Source organism: Mobula birostris, chromosome 10, assembly GCF_030028105.1.
Source record: "Mobula birostris isolate sMobBir1 chromosome 10, sMobBir1.hap1, whole genome shotgun sequence".
NCBI classification, from domain to species: domain Eukaryota; kingdom Metazoa; phylum Chordata; class Chondrichthyes; order Myliobatiformes; family Myliobatidae; genus Mobula; species Mobula birostris.
This window is the reverse complement of record NC_092379.1, coordinates 119956326-119980627: the sequence shown is the minus strand read 5'-3', so window position 1 is coordinate 119980627 and position 24302 is coordinate 119956326. Positions and strand designations below refer to the sequence as shown.

The window sequence follows — 24302 nt, the reverse complement described above, 5'->3', positions numbered from 1 at the left end:
ATATAAATATGATAATTTATACATTATTTTATTATTGCATCTTATTAACCTATTGGGGAAATATATTTTCTCTAATCACAAATATATTTGTATATAAATATATTTTTTGACAGTGAGCACAGTAAATCTCAATATGAATTGAACCTGTTCATTGAACAACTCATTAGCAGAGATGAATCCAGAGAGTACGTTCACAAAATAGGATTTAGCTTCTCCCTCAGACTTGGCCTGTGAATGCGCCATCTAATTTGGCACTGAACTACATGCCCAAACTCCATATAAGCTTGTGTTAAATTAGATGCTGTCAGCCAGGACACTAGCATCCATGATATTGTAAGTGGTCAAGGTGGAATAATTTTCTAGTTTGTCAATCTTCATTTCTACCCACTGAAGTGGAAATTTGGTAAGGGTAAAATTAGAATTGGCTCTGTTGGCCCAGCAAAACTTACTACTTAGATGTCTGCATGAAAAATTCTTAACTTAATGGAATTAAATGACAGATGGAATTAATGAATAGTCAACAGATTTAGATTTCAATACTTCAACAATGCAGAAAAAGGGAGGGAACCCATCAAGTACTCCAAGTTGGTACATTGTCACAAACAGTAAAAACATTGGCTAATGACCACAGTATTTGAAAATGTAACAGAAGCAAAAAGAGGAAGATGGCAAGTAGCAGGAGGGGTGTCCCTCCTCAGCATCAAAAGCCTTATTTCCCAACTGAGTGCAGAAGAGAAGCATTGTGGGCACAGGGAGACACAGTAGAACCTGTAGAAGTAATAGGCCTGTGAGTCTGAAATCTCACATACAAAATCAATAGTGGGTAAGCTCTTGAAGGTTTTCTGAGGGACTGTATATATAAGTATTTGGATAGACAGGGTCTGGGTATTTGGATAGATGGCTTTTTGAGCATGGTAGGTCGTGTCTACCCAATCCTATACAGTTTTTCGAGGAAGCTATCAAGAAAGTTGGTGAAGGCAAGGCAGTAGATGTCATCTACATAGATTTTAGCAAGGCTTTCATAAGATCCCATATGGGAGGTTAGTCAAGAAGGTTCAGTTGCTTGGCATTCAGGATAAGGTAGTAAATTGTATTAGACATTGGCTTTGTGGGGGAAGCCAGAGAGTGGTAGTAGAGGGTTGCCTCTCTGACTGTTGGCCTGTGACTAGTGGAGTGCCTCAGGGATCAATGCTGGGTCTGTTGTTGTTTGTTATCTATATCAATGATCTGGATTATAATGTGGTAAACTAAACCAACAAATTTGTAGATAACACCAAGATTGTGGTCATAATGAATGGTGAGGAAGGCTATCAAAGCTTGCAGCGAGATCTGGACTAGCTGAAAAATGATAGGTGGAATTTAATGTAAACAAGTGTGAAGTTTTGTATTTTGGGAGGACGGACCAGGGTAGGACTTTCACAGTAAGTGGTAGGGCACTGAGGATTGCAGTAGAACAGAGGGATCTGGGAATTCAGAAACGTAATTCCTTGAAAGTGACACCGCAGGTAGAAATGGTTGCAAAGAAAGCTTTTAGCACTTTGGCTTTCATAAATCAAAGTAATGAGTACAGGAGTTGGGATGTTCTGTTGAAGTTGTATAAGACATTGGTGAGGCCAACGGAGTATTGTGTGCAGTTTTGGTCACCTACCTGCAGGAAAGATATCGAGATGATTGAAAGAGTGCAGAGAAAATTTACAAGGATATTACCAGGACTTGTAGACCTGAGTTATAGGGGAAGACTGAATAGGTTAGGAATTTATTCCCTGGCGCATAGGAGAATGAGGGGAGATAGAGGATTACAAAATTATGAGTGGTATAGATAGGGTAAATGCAAACAGGCTTTTTCCACTGAGGTTGGGTGAGACTAGAACTAAAGGTTAAGGGTGAAAGGTGAAATGGTTAAAGGAAACATGAGGGAGAACTTCACTCAGAGGGTGTTGAGAATGTGGAATAAACTGCCAGCAGAGGTGGTGGATGCATCTTCAATTTCAACATTTAAGGGAAATTTGGATAGGTACATGGTTGGGATGGGTATGGAAGGCTTTGGTCTAGGTGCAGGTTGATGGGACTAGGCAGATTAATAGTTCGGCATGGACCAGTTGCGCTGGGGGGCCTGTTTCTGTGCTGTAATATTCTATGACTCCATAAAACTCTCATCATAATCCAAGCATTACCATTAATATCATGCACCAGGAAGACCAGATGAGATGAAGTCACCCACATATAACTCTGCAGATTTACCTGAACTGAAATTAACACATGAATAAATAAATCCGTGTACCAAATATCTTGCTACAACATCCCTCTGCTTCTTGATGAATAGAACCTCACAAAGAACTCAGACCCCTGCATAAAAGTACATTTTCCTGTTTGGACTTCCAGTGTTATCATTAGTACATGATTCATTCAACCATATTTTATGTGGACATGTAAAGTCCCTCTACCTTACTCCATACTGCAGTGATGCTCAATCCTTGGGGAAACTACCATAGCCACCTCTTGTCAACCTCTTCTAATGGTGGGCCTGGCAGGTCTTATATGTCAGCACAACCTCAAATTTCACCCTGTAGTGCAAGAACATTCCTTCCTGACAATAATTTCATGGACCAGGTCTTTCATGTCTTTCTGAATAATTGTGGGTGCTGTCTTGGCAGCCATAATGGTCGGTGTTGCATAGCAACCATGGAGAATACGCTTTTCTCTGAACATTGTGCAGTTAAGTAGATAGAGCTGTGCAGAATGGGTGTGGGCCCATCAAAAGTAATGGAACATCTGTTTAGATCTTGTTTCTTGTGTAATCTATCCTAACGCTTAATAACATTTTATAATCCTTACATTTAATACTGCATTTTCTAGAGACCTGTGTTAGCAGCAAAATGCAACAGTGCTTTAAATCACCAAAAGTGGGCAATGATGTCAAAGAATTAGCCTGATAAAAGTGATTTGAAATGTATAGAATGGAAAGATCCAAGAGGTGTATGAATTAGCTAAAGGATTAGAATGGTAAGTACAAAATTTTACTTTCAATAACATGCAGTGACAGTGATTTATACTCATAAAAAGTAAGCACACCCATATGAGGAAGTACTGTTTCATCAACAACAAACTGCTTAAGGCAAATATCCCCCAGCAAACAGCAACTGGACAACCCACATTTCATCTGTGAGAGTGAATGGTGTTGAGCTTATCTCTGTCATCAAATCTTTGATCATAGATTCAGGTTATACTGGGATTTTGGTATGATCATACTTTTCTTAAGGGATCTTGGATATTTCATTATGTTGGAGTAATTATATAAGTAGCAAACTTTAAAACAAAGTTTCAGACTGCAGGTGCTTAGGGGTTAACTAATTGGTTTACTATCTCAAGGCATGAATCATTGATTTGAAGACATTAGCTTCATTCTCACCATAGCATCTGGGGAATTTAATTCAAGTAATTAAATTAAATTGGAAAAGAAATGCTTAAATCAGTAATGGTGTTTATTAGAGTGTCATAAAAATCTATTTAGTTTGTTATACTGATCTCCCTGAAATGGACTCCATGCATCTCTCTAGGCCTATCAATCCTTAACTGATCTAGTCAATCCTTAACTGTCCTCTAAAGTGATTTAGTAAAACATTCTATGTGGGTTGGGGGGCAATTGAGACAGACAGTCCATGCTGCATCATGACATTTATAAGTCATGAACAAACAAAACTAAATATATTCATTGGGATCATCCTTAAATTCAAGATCAGATATTTATTCTTTGAAAGTATACATTTCTTACAATTAAATGCAAGGGCTTGACTGGGAAACAATATGATACTGTTTTACTCACACAGAGATGCCTTTGATATGATGTTAGTTTGCAGAGAGAGGAGTGGGTTACAGGCACTGAAAGTAATTAGAAAAGCTAACAGAATGTTACTGGAGGTTATTATGCTTCAGTTAAAAGGCTATTGGTAAGACAACTTCAGGAGTACTTCAAACATATTAAGAGTTTGGCACAGATTAGGTGGGCCAAAAGCCTGTTTCTAGGCTGTTGTGCTCTATGACTCTATATTCATCCCCTTTTCAATGCAAGAAAAAACAGTGGAAGCAGCTCAGGGAATGTTAACACCTAGAATGGGTGGAATGTTCGGTGAGGAAAGGTGGGAGAGACCAGGCGAGTGACAGGTGACATGATTGAAGTGGAAAGGGATCTTGACAGGGTGGGTATGAAGATGCAAAAGCACTTAGATCTAAAGTTCATTGTTTAAAAGTAAGGAGTGACCTATTTGGAAATACAGGTGAGAAGTTTTTGGGATGATCGTGAGCTTTTGGAAATCTGTTCCTTTAAAGGTAGCGAAAGAATGTGTTGGTTGTTAGCACATCTCACTGCATGTTTTGATGTAGAAGTAACCTTGAAGATCTTGAATCTTGAATATATTTCAGGCAGAGCTGGATAAATTTGTAACAAATTAGGGAATGAAACATTACAACACTAATTTTAGCTTTATTCAGTTCACCCATGATTCATTAAGAGAGTCAATAGACTCAGGGGAACAGTGTTTCTCCCAGGGTCAGGGAATCAGGAGATAGACGACCTAGGTTTAACGTCAGAGGGGAGAGATGCAATGGGTATCTTTACACGCACAGTGTGTTCAGAGATGAACAGAGATTCAGAAATGAGATGCCAGAGGAAGGAAGTGTTTGAGGCAGCTACATGGACAACATTCAAAAGGCGCTTGGACAGATACATGCTGGAAAAAGTTGAGAGGGAAATGAGCCAAGTGCAGGCAAAAAGGATTAAATTAGATGTACTTTTACCTGGACTGCACAGTCCCTCTTCTCCCGACCGGGTATGTTATCAGGCTCTACAGATTTACGTGGGTTGAACCCTGGCTAGCAACTTCCTCACGTCAGATGTGGCCAGATAAAGTGCCTGCTCTTTGGAGGGAAGAGGGCCTTCCTCCCTGGCACATCATTCCATGCATCAAACCGAGCATGAAAGATATTCGGCCTATCAAGAAGAGAGGCATTGTTGATACATAGGGTGGACCTGTAGTCCATTATGATCTGAGTACCCTGCTACATGCACCTCGTGTCTCTGGTGTCACAGAAATGACTGTGTACTCTCTGTGAGTAATCCCATTTTGTCTTCCCGATGGTGCAGAAAAGTGCAGCTCTTGCTGACCTGAGAGCCATCTTATTCTTCGATCTGAAGGCAGCATCCCAATCTCTCAGCCATATCTGGACATTTGCTGTCAGCCATGGCCACCGATTTGCCATCACATAGATGCATTTAATAATGGTGATGTCCTCAAGGCACTTCTCTATATGGCCAGTCACAGATCTCACGTTTTCATCGACGTTAATGTTGTGGTAGTAGGTAGCCGCCTCCCTGAACACTTTCCAGGGCACGTCTTCAAAATATTGCCTCATTGCTGAGTTTGTTCCTTCTGACCTTCATCTCCCGTGGAAATGGTTTGACGTGTTTGATCAGTGATCTGCATGCAGGGATTAACGTAACAGAGTATCCACGGTGGGGACGGGGAGCAGCTTTATAAGCACCAGGAATATTGGTAGAAATCAGGTCTAATGTGCTCTTATCTCAGTTAGCAAAGTCAAGATGCTGATTAAATTTAGGCAGGATTGTTTTTAAGTTAACTTAGTCGTAGTCACCAGCAGTGATAAGGAAACCATCGGGGTGTGTGGTTTGCAGGTCAGCGATGGCACCATGGAGCTCATGCAGCACTTCCCCAGCATTAGCATCGGGGGCAGGGTGTGGAGGGAGAACAATCAGAATTGTACATTTAAATTCAAATAAATAATTCCTAACTCACATTTAACACTCACAGAGGATTTCTGATTTATAAAAGATTTCTGAATTACAAAAGATTTACAAACTACAAATGATTTCCAAACATAGAAGCAGTTCTTACAAACTAAAGAACATACCAATGATTTGCAGATGAACGAGTCATCCATACAAAACTGAAGGTTGAGGAATGAATTCTTGTTCTTCTTTCTGCCACCCCGTCTTTCTGTTATTGTCCTTGTCATTCCCAACAATCCCTTATGATGTTTATACTATTTTCTATTAGATTGCGTCATCCGCATGTGATGATTTCCAGATACCTTTGCTGGAACAAAGTAACTCACACAGATGGTCTTAAAAGCTTCAGACAACAGAGGTCCCCAACATCCACAATTAATGCTATGAAGGCTGACCGTCTGAGTAGACAAACATCCCAGCTTGTAACCATGTTTGACGTGCAAAGTGACACAACCCCCATTGTCTTGAGTTTGGCTAATACAGATAATAAGTTTTCTGGTCACTTCATTTTTTAAACCATATCTCATAGCAACCAGCCTCCCATGCTGTGGGTGAGCAGCCTATGTTTTGTAACTGTTAGCAAAATTGTGCCTCAAACTGATTTCTGCTTGCATTTTCCATTAACAGGTAGAGACTATTTCTTGCTTACAACAAAAGCTGAGCAATGAATATTTGTTAAAAGCTTAAGTTTATCACCCCCCACTCTGACCCTTTGGGAAGGTAATGCAGCTGTGCTAGAAAGCTAAGATTAGCAATAAGCCTCTTGGGCCCTGGAAAATAAATATCCATCAGAAAACAATCTGCTGGAGAAGTTCAGTGGGTGAAGCAGAATTTGTGGGAAGGATTTGTCGATGCTTTATTATCAGGAGACCTGATTCAGAGCTTTGGCCTGCAATGTCAACACTTTCCTTCCTCCCATAGATATTGTCTGACCGGCTGAGTTCCTCCAGCAGAGTGTTTGTTGCTGATGTCATGATTTATAGCAAAATGAAGTCACTTAGAAAGAAGCAAATGACAATGGGATCTGCATCTTCATGGATCAGCAGGTGGGGAAAAGATAAAAAACATATAATATAACATATAATCAAAATAGGACATACATGGTAAATGGTAGGGCATTAAAGAATGCTTTAGAACAGAGGGATCTAGGAATAATGGTGCATAGTTCCCTGAAAATGGAATCTCATGTGGATAGGGTGGTGAAGAAAGCTTTTGGTTTGCCGGCCTTTATTAATCAGAGCATTGAGTATAGGAGTTGGGATGTAATGTTGAATTTGTATAAGGCATTGGTAAGGCCAAATCTGGAGTATTGTGTACAGTTCTGGTCACCGAATTATAGGAAGATGTCAATAAAATTGAGAGAGTACAGAAGAGGTTTACTAAAATGTTGCCTGGGTTTCATCTCCTAAGTTACAGAGAAAGGTTGAACAAGCTAGGTCTTTATTCTTTGGAGCATAGAAGGTTGAGGGGAGACTTGATAGAGGTGTTTAAAATTATGAGGGGGATTGATAGAGTTGACGTGGTTAGACTTTTTCCACTGAGAGTGGGGAAGATGCAAACAAGAGGGCATAGGTTGAAAATTAGAGGACAAAAGTTTAGGGGTAACATGAGGGGGAACTTCTTTACTCAGAGAGTGGTAGCTGTGTGGAATGAGCTTCCAGCAGAAGTGGTTGAGACAGGTTCTATGTTGTCGTTTAAAGTTAAATTGGATAGATATATGGACAGGAAAGGAATGGAGGGTTATGGGCTGAGTGCAGGTCGGTGGGACTAGGATAGGGTAAGAGTTCGGCACGGACTAGAAGGGCCGAGATGGCTTGTTTCCATGCTGTAATTGTTATATGGTTATATATATAAAAAGATTAAAGCAAAATCTGCTTTATGCAGGTAGCTGCTTTTCCCATTGAAATTAACATATAGATTAAAATGCACAAATCAGCAATCAATTTCAACTGCACAAATTTGAAAAAAGAATAGAAACAAGAGAAAATTTTCAGGTGCTGGAGATCAGAACAACACACACAAAATGCTGGTGGAACTCAGCAGGCCAGGCAGCATCTATGGAAAAGAGTACAGTTGACGTTTCAAGCTGAAAACCTTTGGCAGGATCGGAGAAAAAAGCTGAGGAGTAGATTTAAAAGGTGGTGGGAGGGGAGAGAGAACCACCAGGTGAGAGGTGAAACATGGAAGAGGAGGGGGGATGAAGTCAAGAGCTGGGAAGTTGATTGGTGATGAAAAAAAAGTGTATTTTATCTTCCTTCTCTTAACTTTATTCTGATGCAACATTCAAAAACAACACTAACTGCAAAACCACTATCAATTTTCCGTACAGGGATATGTACATGCCATGTTAACAGCCACATGAGGACACTTGGTATTTGTTTCAAAATGATGAGAAATAGAAATGATTCAATCTAGTCTATGAAAATATGAAGTGAAAGATAAATTCATCTATCTTTATTCAAACATGGAGCCATCACCACCCAGATCATGCTCTCTTCTCACTGCTGCCATCAGGAGAAGGTACAAGAGCCTCAGGACCCACACCACCGGGTTCAGGATTAGTTAACACACCTCAACTATTAGGCTCTTGAACCAGCAATAACTTCACTCACCTCATCACTGAATCACTTTCAAGGATTCTTCATTTGATGTTCTCAATTTTTATTGCTTACTTATTTATTATTAATAAATGTTATTATTAGTTTTTTCTCTTTTGTATTTGCATAGTTTTGTTGCTTTTTGCATGTTAGTTGTTTGTCAGTATAGGTGTGTAGGTTTTCGCTGATTCTATTGTATATTTTGTTTTTCTGTGTATGCCTGCAAGAAAACATATATGTACTTTAATAATAAATTTACTTTGAACTTTTGACATAATTTTTCCCTTTAGCTCTGATGCTGCTGGTTAGGCAAAATTTGATTCACTGACAAGCTCCTTTACTGCTAAAGTGCTGCAGAGAGAGGAAGACAATTGGGAGAAGACCATTATTTGCAAGAATCTGTGACATGAGTGATGAGTTCGAAGGGACCTTAGCCTATGAGACAATTTGTCAGCTTCAGAGACAGTACTGATGATTCACCTCATGAAAACTGCCAGAAGCATTGCAAGCTGGCTGTCAGACAGGTAATGTGATTATCAACAGTGATCCTCTAGTCACTAGGGGAAGCATCTGTTTAAGTAAATGAGGCTAATATGAAATGTTGTCCGCTCATACTCGTTTGCACTCTTGTGCTCTCACGTCTGCATTTAAGTGCTCAGTGGGAGAGTAGCATTACTACAGCATTGTGAATCCACCTCTCCTTGACATAGTTTGAATACATTTTTCACGCTTCAGCATGGTACTAACAGAAACTTCAAAACATTACTGACTGTCTGCAAAGCTCAATGTTTAAGGAGAGTCTCAGCTCTACTCCAAGGAAACTAGATCTCCGGGTTACTTCAGCATGCAAAACCTGTGAGTTAATTTCATTTCGCTAAATTTTGACTATGACTGAGTCTTACTTCAGGCAACCTGGAAATTTCACCGCTGTGTTGTTCCACCAGCCAACTATGGCTACAGTTATAGAGGACTCGATCGGTAATCCGACAAATATTTACACCTATGTCGCGATATTTTTCAGCCTGCTGGTCCTCTTGCTTGTTGTCGTGGTCATTGTGCTTTACAGATTAAAGCATGTCATTGTTCCTGTCTCTTCATCCGTGGATAATGTCAGCAAGGCAGATGTTTTCACCAGCGTGGAAGTCGGTGGTTTTTAGACTTTGGCTCAGTGAATGTCAGCAGGCTTTCTTTGCTGGGTATGTTTACAAAAAAAAGGAAGGTCTCTTTTGGGATTCAGTCCTAAAGCTATGCTGCCATTCAACGTTCTGATCCACATCCGATCATTACAGTCGGCTACAGATGGCTAGCAATTAAGGAAATGAAAATGCGAAATGTCACATCATCATTTAAAATCGATAACATTGCCGAATCTGCAGATTCAACATTGAATGCATTAAGGAGACATAAGTAAATTAAAATCATTCATTAAGTTGATACACACTTAATTATAAAACTTCATTAAGAAAACTTTGGACCTTAAATGATGGAAATTATGATAAATAATTATATACTGTATTTTGATTCTATTTAACATTTGTTTAAGCTAGATTTATCAGAATTTAACACATGCTTGAGTTAAAAATAAAGATTCAGCAGTATATGAAACATGCTTAGAAACAAAATGCATGGGATTTTACCCAGAGCTGTAAAGTATGTGAAGATTTGATGTTTTAATAGGAATCTTGGAAAAATATATTCAAACTGCTTCTTGAATGTATGTCACTAGCAACATAAAGTTATACTATAAATAAAAGGTTAACACACTGCAAATAAACTTATTAATGTAAGAAATGTATCACATCTTTGCAAACTAATTATATATTTGCCAATGTTTATATGCTATTGCCCACAACAGATTTTAAAGCGATTAAAAAAAAATTCAATTGGAAATTTATAATTCTGTGTACAAAGCAACATATTAATATTTTTGTCAAGTCACTTAAATACAAATCTGACCAAAATTTCTCTCATCTGTAATTTATCTTTTAGAAGTGCAAGTTCTATTTTTTAAAAAAAAGCAGTAATGCCCCCATGGCATTAACTGGTCTGCGTTTTGCCAAATGTTTAAACAATATAAGCATTTTCAGTGGGTTTGCAAACAGGCATCTGCAAGAGAAAAGTGCTATGAGACACTCCAATCTACTCCCTTACATATATGTTTAAAATTGTAATTTTGTACAATTTGAAGAGCAATAAGATTTATTTGCTATGATTAGGCATATATATTTTTTAAAAATCAGATGGGGCTTTCATGTGATTCCTGCTGGAAAGATGCAAATCAAAGAAATAAAAATATAATTTGGCTCAAATGTGACACTTTCTACAATCAAATAGCCCACTGACAATCATTATCAATAAATGCCACTTGAATCAAGTACCTTGGTCCAGAACATATTTGGCAAAGCACAATAAATTTGTGCATTCATAAAAGAATTTAATTAAAAGGGTACCACAAAATACAAACAGGTACCTTTTAAAGATTCAGAGGATGCCAAATTGCTTCTGGATGACCTATGATTCTGACAAGTTTATGAATGGAGACAATCAAACTTGTGGTTAAGTATCAAGTGTGTTCACTACATGTTTTATCGCCACTTGCTTAAAATTTCTTTTAACACGTGGACATCAAAGAGTGCTGGCCAGCCCTACTGAAACAAAATACATGCAAAAACTTTTCATAGGAAAATCAAAAGAGAGTTCATTCGGTGACTCTTTGTTAATGAGTTCAACCTCGTATAGGCGAGTCTCCATCAAAATTTTAAGACCTCTTGGAGTAGGCGTTCTTTTCTCTCCGCCAACATTATCTTGCCCTTACTTGCTGTTGCTCTCGTTCAGATTCATCACCAAGGGAATTTATCATGATTAATTACTTCAAAAACAGTTAACAATGAAATAGGAGTTGTTCCATCTTGTGCTGATCATCCTTTAAAGACTGACCCAGATGTGAAGGTCCTGATTACTCCAACTTTTCCCATCCCCTAACAAGTCAAATCTCCACCCATCCCCCATCACCCCACCGTCTAGGAGTCTCTGTACTAGAGTAGTAATGGCAGTGACAGCAGAGGAAGGGGTTTACAACGCAGAAAGGAGCCAAGGCTGCCTATATATATTCAGGCAAATGCACATAGTATTTGCATTAAATTGCCCTGCATGTGGGCTTCAATCATGTTACGCAAAACACTATGCAATTCTGTATCTTTTGGAAAGGAATGAAGAAAGGTACCCGGGCTGGAGGAAGGAGAAAAGGTTTAAAGAGAGAATTTTTATCCTCTTCCACACACAGTCAGAAGCTTAATTTATAAGCATCTGCTCTTTGTACAATGTTAATAAGTCTTTTTTTTCATTAGTCGATAACAGAACAGATTCTGAAACTGTTGACACTGCATCTCAGGAAAAGGCTGTGCTGGGAATCCCATGAAAGAATAAACGTCAAATGGAGATTATAACAAATATGGACAGGATTTATTTCTAAGTGGTTCAGAAATCATAGAGCTGACAGATTCATACATTAGACAGAGCAAAATGTGAGCAGAATCTCAATCAGGAGGTTCGGTGCCGTCATTAACTCTTTCACTACCAGTAAAGGGAGCAATTACCACTGCAGTGATGATAATATTACTTGTAACAGGGAATAAGATCATAGGATATAGGTGCTGAATTAAGCCATTTGGCCCATCGAGTCTGCTTCGCCATCCCAGCATGGATGATCCGTTTTCCCTCTCAGCTCCAATCTCCTGCCTTCACCCTGTATCCCTTTTTGCCCTGATCAATTGAGAAATTATCAACCTCTGCCATAAATACATGTAAAGACTTGGCCTTCACAGCCGCCACTTTGGCTAAAGAAATTCCTCCCGAACTCCATTCTAAAAGAGCACCCCTCTATTCTGAGGCTGTGTACTCTGATTTTAGACATTCCCACCACAGGAAACATCCTCTCCACATCCACTCTATCAAGGCCTCTTACCATTCAATAGTTTTCAATGAGGTCACCTCTCATTCTTCTGAATCCTAGTGAATACAGGCCCAGAACCATTAAACGCTCTTCATATGACAGGCCATTCAATCATGAAATCATTTTCGTGAACCTCCTTTGAACCCTCTTCAGTTTCAGCACATCCTTTCTAAGATAAAGGGTCCAAAATTGCTCACAATACTCTAAGTGAGGCCTCACCAGTGCTTTATAAAGCCTCAACATTACATCTTTGCTTTTATATTCTAGACCTGTTGAAATGAATGCTAATATTGCACTTGCTTTCCTCACCACAAAGTCAAATTAACCTTTAGGGAATCCTGCACAAGGAGTCCCAAGTCCCTTTGTGCCTCAGTTTCTTGTATTTTCTCTCCATTTAGAAAATAGTCTACCTTTTTATTTCTTTTACCGAAGTACATGATCATACTCTTCCCAACACTGTATTCTGTCTGCCAGTTCTTTGCCCATTCTCCTAATCTGTCTTTCAGTAGCCTCTTTACTTCCTCGAAACTACCTGCCCCTTCACCTATCTTTGTATCATCCGCAAATAAATTTTTGACATATAGCATAAAAAGAATCGGCCCCAACACAGTCCCCTGTGGAACACCACTAGTCACTGGCAGTCAACCAGTAAAGGCTCTCCTTATTCCCACTCTTTGCTTCATGCCAATCAGCCACTGTTTTAACCATGCTTGTATCTTTCCTGTAATACCATTCAACGTTAAGCAGCCTCATATGAAATTCCGAAATTCTAAGAACACAACATCAACCAATTCTCATTTGCCTATCCTGATTGTTATTTCTTCAAAGAATTCCAACTGACTTGCAGGCAAGATTTTCCCTTGAGGAAACTATGTTGACTACAGCTTATCTTAGTACCCTGAGACCGCATCCTTAACAATCGACTTCAACATCTTCCAAAAAACTGAGTCAGCCTATAGTTTTCTCTCTTTTCTCTCTCTCTCTTCCTGAAGAATGGAGTGATATTTGCAATCTTTCAGGCTTCTAGTGATTCTTGAAAGATCATCACTAATGCCTCCTCAGCCACCTCTTTCAGAACCCTGGGATGCATTCCACCTGGTCCCATTGACTTATCTATCTTCAGACCTTTCAGTTTCCCAAGAACTTTCTTCCTAGTAATGGTAACTTCACACACTGCTGACTCCTGATATTCGAACTTCCACCATACTAGTAGTGTCTTCCACAGTGAAGGCTGATGCAAAATACTATTCAGTTCATCCACCATTTCATTGTCCCCTATTACTAACTCTCCTGCATCATTTTCCAATGGTCTGATATCCACTCTTGCATCTCTTTTACACTTTACGTATCTGAGGAAACTTATGCTTTCTTTTTTAATATTATTGGCTAGTTTACTTTTGTATTCTATTTTTTCCTTAATGACTTTTTTAGTTGCCTTCTTTTGGTTTTTAAAAGCTTCTCAATCCTCTGACTTCCTACTAAGTTTTGCTCCATTATATGCCTTCTCCACTTTTACGTTGGCTTTGACTTACCTTGTAGTCCACAGTTGTGTTATTTTGGCTTTAGAATACTTCTTCTTCTTTGGAATGTATATATCTTGTGCCTTGCTATCTTGTTCTCTTGTTAGGAATGGAGTTGCCAGCTACCTTTTAAATATATTTTATTTGAGTTGCAGGCGCTAGTGTTTAATAACCTTTACACTTTGCTACCTGTAACGATTTCACTTTTAATTTAATAACAGTGTTGGGACTCCTATCAAGACCATAAACCCATAAGATATAGGAGCAGAAATAGGCCATTTGGCCATTCCCCTACCATCTCCCTGTATCCCTTCATGGCCTGAGCAATCAAGAATCTATTAACCTCTGCCTTAAATATACATAAAGACTTGGCCTCCACAGCTGCCTGTGGCAAAGAATTCCACAGATTCACCACCCTCTGGCTAAAGAAATTTCTCCTCATTTCGTTCTAAAAGGACACCCCTCTATTCTGAGGCTGTGTCCTCAGTTCTTAGGCTCCCCACCATAGGAAACTTCCTCTCCATATCCACTCTATCAAGGCCTTTCACCATTTGATAGGCTTCAATGAGGTCACCCCCTCATTCTTCTGAATTCTAGTGAATACAGGCCTAGAGCCATCAAATGCTCTTCATATGACAAGCCATTCAATCATGGAATCATTTTCATGATCCTCCTTTGAACCTTCTCCAGTTTCAGCACACCCTTTCCAAGATAAGGGGCCCAAAACTGCTCATAATATTCCAAGTGAGGCCTCACCAATGCTTTATAAAGCCTCAACATTACATCTTTGCTTTTATATTCTCGTTCTCTTGAAGTGAATGTTAACATTTACATTTGCCTTCCTTGCTACAGACTCAACCTGCAAATTAGCCTTTAGGAATCCTGCACAAGGACTTACAAGCCCCTTTACGCTTCAGTTTCTTGTATTTTCTTTCCAGTTAGAAATCAACCAACCCTTTCATATTTTCTACCAGAGTGCATGACCCTACACTTCCCAACACCGTCAAAGTGCTTTTATAGCAGATAGAACAGTGTAGCAGAGCATAAGAACAAGCCCTTTTGCCCATGTTGCGCTGCAGTAATTAAACTACATAGTAATAGAATGCCTAACTAAACAAATTCTTTTGCCCGTGCATATCACTCTCTTCTCTTCCCATTCATGTGCCTTAATGTCACAACCACGGACTCTGCTACGCAGCAGGTTCAGCAATTGCGCTTATGAATATGCAGCTGTCAGCTAATTATTATTTCATTATGGCGCTATTTAACTCCTTTCTTTTCATTGTAGCGCTTGTCGAGACTTGAGCAAAGCACAGCAGAGTAATGCTGCCTGTTGGCATTCAGCCTCGCCTGAGAAAGTGGATTGTCGAGTAGACTGAAGCCGAAGCCTAGTGGTATTCATTTTATATTTAGCTATTCCTTTCAGCTGTGGTGTTGGCATCTAGTTTTCCGATGTAGAGTTTTAGTTAACTGCCCTATGTGGCCTAGTGTTTATTGTTTTCCTTTCCCTTAAAGTCCCGTTCGCATTAAAGTCTGTGAACTACCAACCCACTTCAATGTCTCTCTCTGGTCATTTGGGCCATATCTGAACAAACTGACAGCAATTCTCAACCACACAAAGAGAGACCCAGCCGAGAGAGAACAGCTAACCTTGGTCCTGAGCTTTCTTGGTCAGGTAGGGGACAAGCTACATGCAATTGAATCTGTTCTGAGTGAAGTTACTGAAGCAATGAGGAAGATAATGTCATGCCAACAAGCCCAGTCTCAACCGGAGGAACAGGTACAATCCTTTGCCGCTACTATTCAACAGCTCACCGCTCACAATCAGAGTCAGGTGTCTGCGATTTCCGCTCTCACAGCTGCCGTCCACGAACTCACTCTGGATAGCCAGCATTAGCTGACAGCCATTAACTTTCTTGCCAACACAGTTCCGCAGCCTTTGGCCACGTCAATCCCACTCCCAGCATCTTGCAGGTCCTCCTTTTCTGCTGCTCTAACAATCTCTGCCACTAATGCTCCCGCTCCCGTGCCCGGACCTGAACTGACTCCAGCTTCCAGCCCCCTACAGACTCCCGTATCCATACAAGAACCGAGTATTCCACCACCAGGTAGATACTCCAGTGATTCCGATGGCTGCAAGAATTTTATTACCCAATGCAAGCTGACACTCCAAGCCCAGCCTGGTCATTTTGGTGATGATGCACGAAAATGGGTCAATCTTCTAGATGGACCTCTACTCAGCCTGTTCAACGCCTTATGAGAACAAGGACACCCCGCAGCCTGGTTGTTCCAACTTTTGATTGCAGAGTTAAAGAGGGTTTTTGACACCAAGGCAGAGGGACAGTGAGGGCCTATGCAGACAAATTCTGTAGGCTTGCAGTAGAAATGGGATGAAATGAGAGATCTCTCATCACTGCCTTCAAGCCTGGAGTGAACGCAGGGTCCAGCATGAGATTACTGTCTGGTACAAGCAGGATAGTCTGGATGACCTGATTAATCTGGCTATTCAAATTGATGATCGGGTAACTAAGTGGCACAGGGAAAGATGTCTCAAGCTTCCTACATCTGATCACCGTCTTACCTCACCACCCAGCACCCAGTCTACAGAGGAGACTATGCAACTGGGTTGCAAGTGACTGTCTCGGGAGGAACAGGAACGGCGCAGGAGAACAGGTTCCTGACTCTATTGTGGTGATCCAGGACACTTCCATGTGGCATGTCCCAAGCCTCCAGTAAAAGAGGACAGCCGTCAGCAGTGAGGGAAAACATAACGGTTCAGTTCTCTCTGCAGTCAGCTTCCCCTAATCGTGTAATGCTCGCAGCTTCCTTGTTGTGGGGACTTCAGACCCATGAACTTGAGGCATTTATCGATTCCAGTGCCGCCAGGAATCTCATGGACATCTCTCTAGCTCAAAGATGGGGAGTTCCGACTCAGGAATTAAGAGAAAAGTCAGGGCACCAGATGGTCGACCCCTGGGCACTGACCAGATCCACCTTTCCACCGAATCCTTCAAACTTGGGCTCGAAGGCAACTGTAATGAAGAGCTCTCCTTCTATCTGGCTGATTTGCCTCAACTGCCACTGGTGCTTGGTCTCCCCTGGTTATCCCGACATAACCCACAGATCAATTGGTCTCTGAAAGCACTCCAAGAGTGGGAACCAACATGCCCATCTACCTGTCTGGGTCCAGCTCGAGCTCCGTTCCATGAATCCCCTCTGTGTCATCTAAGGATATGGACCTCTCTGGGTTTCGAGCTGAATATACGGATCTTCTTGAAGTCTTCAATAAAAGGAAGGCCACCTCCTTGCCCCCACACTGACCATACAACTGTGCCGTAGAGCTGCCACCTAGCACCAGTCCTCCCCGGGGCTGGCTCTTTTCCCTTTCTCATCCTGAAACTGTGGTCATGGAGGAATACATCAAGGAGGCATTGGCCATGGTGTTTATCCTTCCATCAGCCTCGCCGGCAAGAGCAGGCTTCTTCTTTGTGAGTAAGAAAGGTGGCAAGCTCTGTCCCTGCATCGATTATCGGCCCCTGAACAACATCATTGTGAAGAACCACTACCCTCTAATCCTGCTGGTATCTGTGTTCGAACATCTCCAGAGAGCAACTGTATTTTCCAAAATTGATCTGTGCAATGCTTACAATCTGGAGAGAAGGGGATAAGTGGAAGACAGCTTTCTACACCTCTAATGGCCACTATCATTTCCTTGTGATGTCCTTTGGTCTGGCCAACGCCTCCGCTATTTTCCAGGTCTTAGTTAACAATGTGCTCAGGGATATGTTGAACAGTATTCCATGTTTCCCATTTCAAGATGGTTACTACCTCTCCCCTGACTACAGTCACCCCACCTCCCCATTTGGTAGATGGTTCCCTGATCTATACAGTGCGGCACCTCATGGTATCTCACCGGGTTTTTGGTAAGGTCCAGTACCTTGAGGATTGGGAAGGGAATGGACCTGAAGATCCTGGCAAAGGACATCTTGGACAAGTCCCTCATCTGGGACTTCTAGCGGGCACAGGTCTGAGGCGCCTCAGCAGATGCGCCTAGGGAGGGGGGCCCTGTCACAACCACAGACGCGGCAACTACGTTCGTGAATATACACATGTCGGCTAATTATTATTTCATTATGGCGGTATTTAACTCCCTTCTTTTCGTTGCTGTGCTTGTCGAGACTTGAGCAAAGCACGGCAGCCTTACGCTGCCTGCTTGCATTCCGCCTTGCTTGAGAAAGTGGACTGTCGAGTCAACGGAAGCTGAACGCTAGTGGTTTTCATTTTTTATTTAGTTATTCCTTTCAGCTGCAGTGTTGGGATCTATTTTCCATTTGAGAGTTTTAGTTAACATCCTTGTCTGACCTAGCGTTTATTGTTTTCCTCTCCCTTAATACCCTGTTTGCATTAAAGACTGTGAACTATCGACCTACTTCAGTGTTTCTCTCTCCACACTTGGACAATATCTGAACAAACTGATACTTAAATGCTTCTATTCTAATTGCCTTCACCACCACGCCTAGTAGTGCATTCCAGGCACCCACTGCTCTGTGTAAAAATAAAGTTGTCCCATGGATCTCCTTTTAACTTACTTCCTCCTCCAAACTTAAAATGCAGACCTCCAGTATTATATGTTCCCAGCTTGGGATAAAGATACTTACTTTCTGCTCTATCTATGCTTGATCAAAACTTTATAAACTTCTATCACATCTCCAACTTCTCCTTCAGCACATGCCTTCTAATTCAGGCAGCACCCAAATTTTCTGCATCCTCTCCAAAGCTTCCCCATCCTTCCTGTATTGGGGCGACCAGCACTGAACGCAATACTCCAGATGTGACCTACCTGACTCTTGAACTCAATAAAAGCAAGCATGCCATATGCCTTCTTTGTTGCTGCGGAGTGCCATCAAATCATCGTTGATTCATGGTGACCCTATGGATGGTGTAGTTGTCCATAGGGTTTTCGTGGCAAGATGAAGTGGATTCTCCAGGCCATTCTTCCGCACAGATACTGCTGCAGCCCAGGTTGGGACCCGGCCGGATTCGACCAGGACCATCCACCTCGAAGTGCAGTGCTGATCCACTTACACCACTGGCTGGCCTGATGCCTTCTTTATCAATATCTGCAGCCACTTCCAGGGACCTATGGATTTGGACCCTCTGTTTCTTTGATAGGTATTATTCTGCAATTATTACAATAAATTGTTCAGCATTCCCACTGGTAATCAGTAACACTTGGTGAGGTGGTCATCTCCAGTAAGTAAATTGAAATCCAGCAACACACAGCCGTACGTTAATAATCAATGGTGCTGCACTCACTGATTTACAGATGAGCAGAAATGGGCTCCAGCACACTTTTAAAACATGGGAAATAAACTCTTGAAGCTTTCTGACACATTTTCCAGCCATTTATTTCATTCTTCTTCATGGATGATTAGGTTTAGATCTTTATATTAATCAATGCTAGTGAAGGGAGGCTTATTCCTTAAAACTTGTCACAATAGCGTGGCGTTGCTTTAAATGAGCCCCTGAGTGACCAGCTGCAAAGTCTGTACTTGGTGAATATCCCAGTGAATCATACAATTCTGAAACGTTTAGAAGTTGTAATGCCATAGATCTGTTGTCCAGAGTGAGGAATATGGGCTAATTTGAAAATCATTGCACCACCTGCCAGTACATTAAACTCGAACTCAACCTGATCTATCATAATCTTGTCAATTCAGTCATTTTCAATGGATTCACCGTCTGTCCTTTGTATACCTCACTATTACTGTTGTGCATGTACAACTACATATCAAATAAATAACGGCACACGCTCAAGGTGAGGTTATCTTGACTATTCACTTTGCACAGACAGCCATAAATCAATGTGCATGCGTAAGTTATCAGTCATTGCGCTGAAAGAAATAGATCCATACGTTATAGTTCCTCTCTCTTCAGATTAATGGAACATAAAACTATAAGAAATGAAACATTCAATTTCCCTTTAACAAACTATATTCAAATAAAGATGCTTTCACAATAACAGTCCAAAACTAACTTCGCTATACTAAAGATTCAGTCTTTTGGGTGGTGTTCTGTTTCCTTCAGGATTGTTCCTTTGGCCTGTGAAGTGGCAGTGGCATCAGTCTGTCTTGTCAAAGAAACCTTTCTCTGTTGCTGGTGTCGTTTTGCTGTTAGTGACATGATCATCACTGAGAGGTAAGTCCGGTGGCTGTAATGTGCCCATCTTGCAGTCAGCTCAGGTATGCTCTTCGGTTGAGCATCCAGTATCTAGTCCACATGATGTCTCCATGTCTGATCTCCAACATCCACTGTGTACGTCAGTGCTTCTGATCCTGTAGCTATCCTATCAGGTGTCCACTTGTCTTCTCAGTAATCACCTGCTAGGACTTCCTGTCCAACCTCGAAGCTTCTTGCTGACTTACTTGGTCAATGGCTGAACTGTCTATTCTGCACTTACCTGCACAGATCTGGTTTCAGGAGGTCCATGCGAGATTTCATATTCCTGCTCATGAACAGCATTGCAGGTGTTTGATTTGACATCACATGAACAGAGTTCTGATATACAAAAAGGAAGTTGATGCCATTTTCCCTCCTGAATAGTCTGAACTCTTTTGATGTGTATTGTGGTCCTTTGTCACTCACCATTTGTTCTGGTAAGCCATTTCTGGAGAAGATGTTTCTCAGAGCATAACAGTGAGGAACTACAACACGAGTGTAAAAGTGCCTGTGGGGTTCATTTTGCTCTTTGTAGCATCCCCAACAGCTCTTGGTCGCATTCAATCTGTCTGTCTATTCCTGGCCACCATAAGTAGCTCTGGGCAAGGCATTTCATCTCGACTGTACCCAAGTGTCCTTCCTGCAGTTTTTCTAACATCTGCTGCGCAGTTTAAAGGAAACTACAAGACAAGATCCACACATCAGTATTCTTTGACATATAGACAGCTGGTTTCATCTCACTGAGAACTCTAGAAATATAGGGTTACCATGAGCTGGCCATCCGTGCATGGTGATGTCATAGACTTTTGACAACATCGGGTCATTCCTTGTTGCTCTCTGTATTTCAGAATTTGTTACTGGCAGCTGGTCCACCAAATCTGTGTGGAACATATCTGCTAGATCACAGAATGAAGACTTTTCTTCTTCAGTTATCAACAGTGGAACACATGACAAGCCATCATATTGCTGTGTTGTTTGGTATCCTTGAACTCTATGTCATAAGAATGGAATCCGAGAAAAAGTTGCAATCAGGTATCAGACATCACTGGGATTTCCTTCCTGGAACTGAAAGTGGACACAAGGAGCTGGTGGTCTGTCACTAGTGTAAATGTTTGTCTGTAGAGGCAGTGGTGAAATTTCTTTATTCCACATTCTAGACTAAGGGCCTCTCATAGTTGTGTTCTGCACTCATCAGTGATCTTGAAGGAAACAGACTCGGATGTTCAGATTCATCTTTCATAGCGTGTGACAAAGTAGCACCAATGACATAAGGGAACTGATCACACACTAGTCTGATGGGCAGATATGGGTCACAATGGATGAGCAGTTCATCTGATGTTATTAGTCTCCTTGTTTCCTTCAATGCTCTTTCACATCTTTCCGATCACTCCCACTTTGCTCCTGTCTGTAAAAGTGCATTCAAGTGGTGCAGCACTGTAGTAATGTTTGGGAGAAACTGGTGGTAGTAGTTTTCAAGGCCCAAGTTGGACCTGAGTTCTGACACAATCTTCTCCTGTGACTTATGTAAGCCATGCTTGTCAATGACATGTCCACAACATAAGATTTCATTCTTGAAGAGCTCATATTTCTCTCTCTTTGCGCACAGGCCATACTCACTCAGCCTGGTAAACACTTTACCAAGGTTCTAAAGGTGCTCTTCATCATTTGTGCCAGTTGCAATGATGTCATCAAGGTAACATTGTGTTCCTGGAAGATCTTGGAACACTTAATCCAATTCTCTTTGCCAAATTGCTGGAGCTGATGCAACACCAACTACAAGATAATTATACTGGAACAGTCCCTTGTGAGTGTTGATTGTGAAGAGTCTTTGAAAACTTCTTCCCACCTGCCAAAGAGGCAAAAATGTCTTCTGTTCACATCAGGGGACACTATACAGTACACTGAACAGGATTGATGCTCACTTTCAAGTCCCCGCATATGCGAACAGCTCTGGCCTTCCCTTTTTTTGATCACTAGGACAATTTGTGTGGCCTAATCACTCTACTCAACCTTGGAGTGAATGCCAGACTACTCCAAGCTCTGCAGTTCAGCATCTACTTTAGGATATAGTGCGTAAGTAAGGCACTGGATGCATTGTTGCTTTATCCAGTTCAATTCTGGCCTTCATGCCTTTGAGTTTACCAATACCCTGCTCAAACACCTACTCATCAGCATTAAGCAGCTGTGACAATCTCTGGTTAGTGCGACCATTTGGGCTGCAGTTACCTGTTGATGACACATTGCGGGCTTTGATGGTTTACCAGTCTAGTTGGATTTTTCTCAACCATTCACGTCCAAAAAGTGATGACCCTCCACTTTTCAACGCATAAAACTCTAAGTGCTGTGTTTGGTCTCTGTATGTCACATTCACTTTCATTTTGCCTTTGGGAGACACTTTTTCACCTGTGTAGGTCTTTAGCATCACTGAGGATGTTTCTAATACAGGTGTCACCTGCTTTCTGAATGTTCGCTTTATGACACCTCGCTGTTACAAAAGACCTACATTAGTTACCTGTTTTCGCTAACAGAAGGTGTTTTCACTGTTACGAATAAAGGCAGCATGTGAAAAAGGCAGCGCGCACCCCGAGCAGCCAAGCTCCTCCCCTGGAACTGCATTCTAGCCGGCATTGCTTAAACATGTGCCTGTGAGCATCTGTGCTTTATGTTGATTTGTTTTGAGCATCCGTTTGCAAGATGACTTCTAAGTTTTCGGAAAAGCCTAAAAGAGCTTGTAAGGGTGTTACACTTAGCGTAAGACTAGACATAATTAAGCGTTTCTATCGTGGTGAACGAAGTAAGGGCATGTGGAAGTTGACAAAGATGATGTTGAAGAAGTTTTGGCATCCCATGACCAAGAACTGATAGATGAAGAGCTGATGCAATTGGAAGAGGAAAGGATAACAATTGAAACCGAATGCAGTAGTGAACGGACCAAAAATGAAGTCGTCCAGGAGCTGAACATGAAGCAGCTGCGTGAGATGTTCGCTGCAATGATTGCAAAAAAGTACGACTTTAATTTTGAAAGGGTAGGTAGGTTTAGGGTATATTTGCAGGATGGTTTGAGTGCTTACAAAGAACTGTATGATAGAAAAATGCGCGAGGCTAAGCAGTTAAGCATACTGTCGTTTTTCAAGCCTTCCACATCAGCCACAGCAGACGATGAACCTCCACCTTCGACATCGAGGCAGGCAGACATAGAAGAAGATGACCTGCCTGCCTTGATGGAAACAGACGACGATGAAATGACACCTCAGTGTCCCACCACCCCAGTGGTCCCAACCTCCGGGCTGCGGTCTGATACATTACCGCGAAGCATGCAGTGGTGCAGTAGTTGCCGGGATGCACCCAGCACATCTTTAAGAAAAAAAAGCCAAAATAAACAAGATAATTAATTAGGTGCCGCCCGGCATGTAAATGTCGGCCCAGAGTGCTGGGGAAGGAGAGAGTTGTTCCATTGGGATGGGCTGCACCTGTACTGTTCTGAGATTATGTTCCTGGCAATTACATAAGTAAGGTAGATAAAGCTTTAAACTAATTGGAGAAACAATGGATCCCTTTAATTCAGAAAGGTGTGAATGAGCAGCGGCAAAAGATAGTGAGGCAGGGGGAGGGGAATCACAGTTATAGTTTGATAGGCCAAAGCAGAAAACATAATCAAAAATATGGAAAACAGAGGAATTCCAGAGTTATAACTAACTATAAAAAATAAACATTAGCATTCTATATTTGAATGTATTTAACATTTTTAACAAGATGGATGAGTTGATAGCACAGATAGCAACATACCAGTATGACATAATGGCTATTACAGAAATCTGGTTGCTGGGTGACCGGGACTGGGTGTTTAATATTCCAGGTTATACACTGTTCTAAAAGGTCAGGCCAAAGGGGAAAGGAGGTGTTGTGCATTCTTGATTATGGTATGTACCAGAGCAGTGCTGACTCGCACTATAAAGTGTTAGAGATTGTTCTGGAGTTATAGAATTATATTTACAACAGGTGTTGGTTAAAGCAAGAACCAATCTTCAAAAAAAACCTTTTCACAATTTAACTTCTCACAATTTGAGTTTGCAGATGATACCACTGCATCTCAAATAACGATGAGTCAGAGTACAGGAAGGAGATAGAGGGCTTAGTGACATGGTGCCCTGACAACAACCTTTCCCTCAGTGCTAGCAAAACAAAAGAGCTAGTCATTAACTTTAGAAAGA

The 24302-nt window shown here is 41.2% G+C and overlaps 1 protein-coding gene across 1 annotated transcript; it reads left to right on the top strand.

Annotated features, from left to right (window-relative positions):
• Window positions 1-9287: 9287 nt before the first annotated feature.
• Window positions 9288-9557, top strand: LOC140203737 (serine-rich and transmembrane domain-containing 2-like). Its single transcript, XM_072269770.1, has one exon. It carries the CDS (start codon window positions 9288-9290, stop codon window positions 9555-9557), a length of 270 nt encoding a protein of 89 aa, XP_072125871.1.
• Window positions 9558-24302: the final 14745 nt, after the last annotated feature.